The sequence below is a fragment of the Salvelinus sp. IW2-2015 genome, linkage group LG15 (assembly GCF_002910315.2).
Source record: "Salvelinus sp. IW2-2015 linkage group LG15, ASM291031v2, whole genome shotgun sequence".
NCBI lineage: Eukaryota > Metazoa > Chordata > Actinopteri > Salmoniformes > Salmonidae > Salvelinus > Salvelinus sp. IW2-2015.
Window position 1 is genome coordinate 64,670,153 of NC_036855.1, and position 8,681 is coordinate 64,678,833.

Consider the following 8,681-nt stretch of genomic DNA (forward strand, 5'->3'; position numbering starts at 1 on the left):
GCTGACGGCTCTGGACGCTCATGGCTCGCGACGGCTCTGGCTGCTCATGGCTGGCTGACGGCTCTGGACGCTAGAAACAGAAAACATAGACTGCCACCCAAACTCACGTCCTTACCAACTAACAATACAAAAACTAACAGAAAACAGGTCAGGAACGTGACACTGTTACTAATCACATTTTTATTGTCCTCTGTTTGTCTGCTGTAAATTAGCCCTTAAGAATTAATTAACAATTAACAATGTTGATTGTATTCTATGGTCAGGTTCTGTCCTCATCCAGGCCTGTTTCCAAGCATTTTACACAGACCTGTCACACATTCTTCCACTCTCTCAGCTGAGACACCCAGACTAAATCGGACACATTCATGGTCCATCAGGGGTGATTGTAGTAGTTATATTGTAGGGTTATTATAATAGTTGGGAATTATACTACCAGTTGTCGACTGACCTCAGTAAACCTGATCCATGATGTCATTTTACAGGTAGCCTACTCCTGAATGTACAAAATATATTATAATGAGCCTGTTACAGTATTTGTAAAATGTTTCACTACTTCTCAAGTCTGTGTGAAAGCCCTTGATGGAAAAGTCCAGTGGCTGTGTGAAGGAGGTGTGATAGTTAAGACAATAGGCTGATTATATGGTCGAGTTCTCGCTACCCTTACTGCATTCAATTATAATGGACAGAATGAAAGGTCAGAGCTTACCAACCCTCTCTTTCCCAAGTAAAGAAACCCCTCTCTCTCTCTCCCTACTTGCTTTCTCCGATACCCTTTATTATATATATTTTTTTACATGTATATAAATATAAAGTTTACAGTTAAGTATTGCTATTTAGATTAACAATTGATTTAGTGAATGTTTATTTGTTATTTGTCAGATGCTCAGATGCTCGCATGGTATTACCTGTGGGGGGGGGGGGGGGGGGGGCCTGTGGTTTCTGTTACTTCCCAGAGGAGTTTCAGTGTCTCATTAATGAACACCATACCGTGAAGTCTCATGCTTAACTTTGACCCAAGTTTAACTAGTGTAAAACTTGTAGAAAACTTACCTTAAAAACTTCTTAAGGCTAGGGGGCAGTATTCGGAAGTTTGGATGACTGAGGTGCCCAAAGTAAACTAGAAAACACTCTAAAGTTTCTAAAACTGTTAAAATAATGTCTGTGAGTATAACAGAACTGATTTGGCAGGCGAAACCCCGAGGACAATCCATCCAGGAATTTTTTGTTGTTGAGGTCATTGGATTTTCCAATGCTTTTCTATGGGAAACCCGAATTATTAGTACCCAGATTGCAGTTCCTATGGCTTCCACTAGATGTCAACAGTCTTTAGAAATTGTTCGATGTTTTTTTTGTTGAAAAATTAAGAAGTAGTCGTATTTTTTCTAAGTGTCACTCAGGTGGACTCTAGTCTTTTGGTGCGCGTGAGAGAGCGCTCCTCGTTGTTTTTCTCCGGTATTGGAAACAGTTTATTCCGTCTTAAATTTGATCGATTATTTACATTTTAGGGTACCTGAGGTTGGATTAGAAATGTCGTTTGAAATGTTTGGACCAAGTTTATAGGTAACTTATTAGATCCTTTGTAGGCATGTTGGGCGAGTTGGAACCGGTGTATTTCTGAATCAAACGAGACAAATAAACTGATATTTTTGGGATATATGAAGGACTTTATCGAACAAAACGACCATTCATTGTGTAACTGAGACCTTTGGGATTGCAAAAAGATGAAGATCTTCAAAGGTAAGCGATAAATTTTATCGTTATTTCTGACTTTCGTGATGCATCTGTTTGGTTGGAAAATGTTTTTCATGCTTTTGTATGCGGGGCGCTGTCCTCAGATAATTGCATGGTATGCTTTCGCCGTAAAGCCTTTTTGAAATCTGACAAAGCGGCTGGATTAACAAGAAGTTTATATTTTAAATGATGTAAGACACTTGTATCGTCATGAATATTTAATATTACGAATGTAGTATTCTTTTATTTTGCGCTCTGCAATTTACCGAATGTTGTCAAATCAATCCCGTTAACGGGATTCTAGCCATAGGGGATCCCTAAGAGTTTTTAATTCCCAACTGCAGTGAATCAAACATATTATGTTAGAAATGTTTATTAATTTCAGAAGCAGATCATTGTCCCCCATGATGAAATCGGGGAGGGGACTGTGGATCTGTCTCCGTCCGTTAGTACGTTCGTACATTCATATGTTAGTCAGATGCGATATCTCAGACAGCATTGGCCCGACTTTGACAAATTGGGTGAACGATGCGTCTTGCGATAGAGATCCAGCATTTACAAAAGTACACTGATTGGCCAGATGGTGGCTCTATAACAACAGATTCAAAATGCTAGTCTTGAAAGGTCACGCCCCTCACCCCATTTGACCTAAAGTCATAAAATTCGCTACATAGGTCCATTTCCTCACAAGGAACAATTCTGCCTTAACACATAAGGTCCGCCATGATGGATTTTCCACCATTTTGAATTTTGTGAAGAAGACTTAAAACACTACTCTTCTGGTACCGAATGACCAATCTGCACGAAACTTGATATGTGGCAACTATGGACAAAGGTCTCTCAATGCAATATTTTCCAGACTAGTATCTAGAACAACATGGCCTCTATTGACCAATAAACATTAATGTGGGCATGGTCTGGCACATAAATGCATAGACACTGAGTGTGCAAAACATTAGGAACACCTTCCTAATATTGAGTTGCACCCCTTTTTCCCTCAGAACAGCCTCAATTTGTCAGGGCATGTATTCTACAAGGTGTCGGAAGCATTCTACAGGGATGCTGGCCCATGTTGACTCTAATGCTTCCCACAGTTGTGTCAAGTTGGCTGGATGTTCTTCAGGTGGAGCCATTCTTGATACACATGGGAAACTGTGGGGGGAAAAAACCCAGCAGCATTGTAATTCTTGACACACTCAAACCAGTATGCCTGGCACCTACTACCGTGCCCCAGTCAAAGGCACTTTTATATTTTGTCTTGCCCATTCACCCTCTGAATGGCACACATACACAATCCATGTCTCAAGGCTTACAAAGAGATATAAGAAAAATCTGGATATTTTTTTTTACATGCATTTAACCCCTTATTTTTGGCACTAAACAGTGGGGGATTCTACTAAACTATATGGAATTGTTTTAAGAAGGTCATACCAAGGATCCTTTTCTTATATGATTTTGAATTTTAAGACCCCTTGAATAGGGGTTGAATATTTTCCCGGTATTTTACAAATGTTCCATCCCGAGAATAAATCACTTTTATTCTCGGGATGGAACGGTATCCAGACACCACTGGCCCGATTTTGACTAAACTTGGGTGAATGATTCGTCTTGCCATAGAGATCCGTAATTTACAAAATTACACTGATTGGCCCAATGGGGGTGCTGCATCATTCGTGGGGGACGACATCTTTACTGTTGCCTTGTTTTTCATTAGATCTGAGAAGGGGGGGGAAAAGCACTTATGCAAACGTAGCTGGCTCTGGGACACCTGTGAAAGAGCTGATGCCTGTATTCCGGTGCTGGTCTGCTGGTTATTTAGATCTGTCTCAGACTACCCACTTCCCCCTTTGCACCAGCATCTGGAGGCCCAGCTTTTCTTCTTATGCATCTTTCTTTGCTATTCAAGTTCTCAACTCAAATCCTGTTTAGCTCAGTTGGTAGAGCATGGCGCTTACAACACCAGGGTTGAGGGTTTGATTCCCAAGGGGGTGGGGGAGTATGAAAAGGTATGCACTCACTACTGTAAGTCACTCTGGATAAGAGCGTATGCTAAATGACTAAAATGTTTTAAAAATCTGATCAACTACCACTGTCCAATTGAAAGAAGTCCTTATCTTTTTATATTATTTTGTTGCTGTATTGTCACAATTCTAAAGGATAAACATATGATACAGGGGTCTGATAAGTCTAATGAGTGTAGCTTGTCCCACTGAAAAGCAGCAGCCTGTCCAATATCATTTTTTTCTCCTTTAGACCAAACTCAAAGACGAGTTCCTTTTTAAAGCCTGTTGAATTGAGAGGGATTTTCCCTATCAGTTTCCCTAAAGTAACCTTTAGTTGAGAGTGTAATGGCTGAATTAACACCAAGTTGACATCAAGCGAATTTACTTTTTTAATTGCCATTTTTAAAGCCACGTCCTTGATTTTTACTAAATAAGTATATATAACACACTGTTGTTGTTAGAATCTTAATATCACAAACATAATTTTATGAGGACATTCCCCCTGCCCCTCATTCACCGCCAGTCATTCACTGGCAGTCAGCCTGCGAGGCAGATGATGGCCCCTCGAAACTACACCTAAACTATATACAAATTCATTTCACACATATAATAATAATAATCGAGTTAGCCTAAAGACAAGATTGACAATATATTAAAGATTAAGATCACTTTATTCATCAAATGTACACAAGGTCCAACTGCAATGTGACTTCTGCTTTATCCCAACCCCTCCGAAAGACACATACATATACAGGCTGGAAAGGTTGGAGCAGGGGGCTGCCACACTGGGTGAGATTAATAGTGCAGCATGGAATTCAAAGTTTGGAGTTTTGTCACATGCACAAGTACAGTGAAATGCATAACTTGCAATCGCTGAACCAACAGTGCAGTATTGCATATAAAAATAGTATAATAAAAAAAAACAAGAGAGGAAGCTATATACAGAGTCAGTACCAAATGTACAGGGATACTGGAGTATTTGAGGTTGATATGAACATGTAGGCAGCAGCATAAATGGTGTGTGGGTGTTGTTGTTTTTTGACCTAGGCAAGTCAGTTAAGAACAAATTCTTATTTTCAATGACGGCCTAGGAACAGTGGGTTCAAGGGCAGAACGACAGATTGTACCTTGTCAGCTCGGGGATTCCAACTTGCAATCTTTCGGTTACTAGTCCAACGCTCTAACCACTAGGCTACCCTTCTGCCCCCAAATTATGTATGATGTGTGTTGTTGTGTGTTGTGTGTGTGTGTGTGGTGTGTGTGTGTGTGTGTGTTGTGTGTGTGTGTGTGTGTTGTGGTGTGTGTGTGTGTTGTGTGTGTTGTGTGTGTGTTGGTTGTTGAGTGTGTGCAAGAGTGTCAATGATAGGCGTAAAAGGCAGATGGATATACACGTTGTTGTTTTTTTTAACCTTTCTTTAACTAGGCAAGTCAGTTTAAGAACAAATTCTTATCTACAATGACGGCCAAACCCGGACAACGCTGGGCCAATTGTGCGCCGCCCTATGGGACTCCCAATCACGGTCAGATGTGATACAGCCTGGATTCAAATCATAGACTGTAGTGACACCTCTTGCACTGAGATGCAGTGCCTTAGACTGTTGCGCCACTCGGGAGCAGTATGGCACGGCTGAAATGTGCTGAAAAGTGACTGGTAGCAGGAATATATAAATACCTATGGTAATATACTGTCACGTTGGTATAAAGGGATTGGGAGACAGGCGCAGAAATAGGTAACAGGGGTTTTTATTCACCCAAATTACAACGTGCCATGTCAAGGCACGGGGACAAAGCCCAAACAAACACGTAGACAAAACACAGGGTTGAGACCCAAACGAAAGAGCGAGGAGTGCCTCGAATAAATACACAATCGACAAGACCATGGTGAACACTTATACAATTACTAATCAAGGAAATGGGGACCAGGTGTGCGTAATGACACAGTTCCGGAGGGATTCGTGACATATACTAATGGTAATATATTCATGTAAACAGGAGTAGTAATGACCAGTAGCAGCATAAATGGATAAATACTTATGGTAATGGAAACCAATAACCAATGAACAGCAGCGTATTGGTAGTAATACATCTTGACACAGAGGCAGGGGAAGGAATGCCAAAAAGTGACTTATTCAAATTTTCCTACAGAGTCACAAGCAGGTATGACGTTTTGATGTCTATATATGTATTATAGTATTAGAAAGAGCAGATTCTAAATCACATATCCTTGTTAAACAACTCTTAAAAATTACCCCTTGAGCTCGATTTCAAAATATAACATTTTGGCAGATTTACTGCGATTCCATGGCAACACTCAAACCACAGTAATATATTTAAACTCAAAATATGCCATTCTGTTCTTTTGAAAAGCATTTTCTTAAATTCATAATGTTCCTTAAAGCCCCCATGCAGTCTTTTTAATGTTCTTTTTTAAATCATGTCTAATAAATCACTATCTGTGTTCAAATACCCATACTAACATACTGTATACATACTTAATGAGTATATACTACATACTCTTATTTCATTTTAGTATACTCTAAACAAACGATATTGTTTCAGTTGAGTACTAGTGCTTCTCCTGTCTACCGGAAGTTGATGTTGTTGCTATGCAACCTCTTGCTAGCTTGTTAGCATAACAAATGACTAGCTAGACGATTTTGGGTGTGTTCGTAATTTCAATCTGGAGTGCCAGAGTACACTCTGGGCGTTTGTAAATTCAGAGCGCACACTGGACATTCTGGCCAAGGAGTAGGGTTGATCCGAGCGTTCAACTCCAATGGCAGTCAAGCACCCAAGCTAACGTTGGCTAGCTACTTCCAGACATGAGAGAACATCTCACTCTGACCTCACTACTTGCCCTAGCAGAACTGGTTAGGCTGTTTTTATGTTATCCAGAGTGTTGGTGACTCGTTCCCTCGAGGCCAGGCTTTTCTAGTGTTAAGGCTTCCTCTCCCTTGGCTCCTGACAGAAACTGGAGGAGGCAGTGGCTACAGCGACTCTGGAGGAGCAGAGGAGAAAACAGACCCAGACTGACCTGCAGGACCGCTACAGAACGGACCTGGAGAGAGAGAAAATGGTAACCAACCACAAAGCTACACTCTAGCTCTGTTCCAGGAAGTGCATACTCAGAATCACTGCTCATTAACAAGACATCCATGTTGTTTGTCATTCCCTATGGACCTGTTTTCAGAGTATTACGTCTCCAGTCAATACTGGTGCAGAGATGTGTGTGTGTTTAGCCTGTGTTCCCATTTAATTAGCTAGTAGTAATTAAATACATTAAACCAATTTGGGGTAGTACTGAGATCATAATTGAAGGCTTAGGTTTTTGCAGATGCAAGGAGGTTACGACTGTTCAGAATGATGATATGATACGAGGTTATGATTAATACGTTGACGGTTATAGATGTGATAGGCTAAAGACCTTTTAGAGTTTAATTCCGGGAAGGATGGTAACTCTTTAAAGAACGCTCTCGTGGTGCCCCAGTCCTAATGAGTTAATTGTTACATTATTCATAATTGTATAACAATTATACATCGTTAGTTAATTAGATTAAAATGAGGGGCAAAAAGGGGAAGCAACTCAATATTAGAAAGGTGTTCCTAATGTTTTGTACACTCAGTGTAAGGCTATGAGTGTGTCAAGTGTGTGTTGCTTCTTAACCTGGTCTGTAGTTTGCGCATGGTCTCTCATCCTCCTGGCCTGTCTCTGTCCTCTAGTGCTCCTCCAGGCGGTGGTACATGTCCTCCAGCTCCCTGACACGCTGCAGGTACTGCTCCAACTCACTGACTTCTGGGCCACTGCTTCTCCATCTGCTGACGAACCTGACAGGGGACAATGGACACACAGTTTGATATGATCATCTGGACACACAGACATGAATGCACCACACACACACACAACACACACACACAACACCAGACAGACAGACAGACAGACAGACAGACAGACAGACCAACAGACAGACAGACAGACAGACAGACAGACAGACAGACAGACCAGACAGACAGACAGACAGACAGACAGACAGACAGACAGACAGACACAGACAGACAGACAGACAGACAGACAGACAGACACAGACAGACAGACAGACAGACAGACAGACAGACAGACAGACAGACAGACAGGACAACAGACAGACAGACAGACAGACAGACAGACAGACAGACAGACAGACAACAGACAGACAGACAGACAGACAGGACAGACAGACAGACAGGACAGACAGACAGACAGACAGACAGACAGACAAGACAGACAGACAGACAGACAACAGACAGACAGACAGACAGACAGCAGACGACAGACAGACAGACAGACAGACAGACAGACAGACAGACAGACAGACAGACAGAACAGACAGACAGACAGACAGACAGACAACAGGACAGACAGACAGAGCAGACAGACAGACAGAGCAGACAGACAGACAGACAGACAGGACAGACAGACAGACAGACAGACAGACAGACAGACAGACAGACAGACAGAAGACAGACGACAACAGACAGACAGACAGAGACAACAGACAGACAGACAGACAGACAGACAGACAGACACAGACAGACAGACAGACAGACAGACGACGACAGACAGAAGACAAAACAGACAGACAGACAGACAGACAGACAGACAGCAGACAGACAGACAGACAGACAGACAGAGAGACACACACACACACACCACACACACACACAACACACACACACACAACACACACACACACACACGTGCACACACACCACCACAGAACAAAGTAGCATGTGTGTCAATTGACAATCAATTCTGTTTAGTGTAGATTTTCCAGATAACTCCATAAATAATACTGTTACTCATACTGTGAGTAATAGTAATACTAATAGTAATAATACTTTGTTATTCATCAAACGCCAATGATTCAAAGTCATGAGATAAGTCTTGCTGAGCAATATGTTTAGCCCATA

General features: G+C 41.6%; 1 protein-coding gene across 1 annotated transcript in view; it reads left to right on the forward strand.

The window, feature by feature from the left end:
* Positions 1-8,681, forward strand: part of LOC111975138 (switch-associated protein 70-like) — a 34,731-nt gene that overhangs the window by 21,397 nt on the left and 4,653 nt on the right. The window contains exon 8 of the mRNA XM_024003326.1: positions 6,703-6,810. Within this exon, the coding sequence (XP_023859094.1) occupies positions 6,703-6,810 (108 nt within the window). The remainder of the gene's footprint in view (positions 1-6,702; positions 6,811-8,681) is intronic.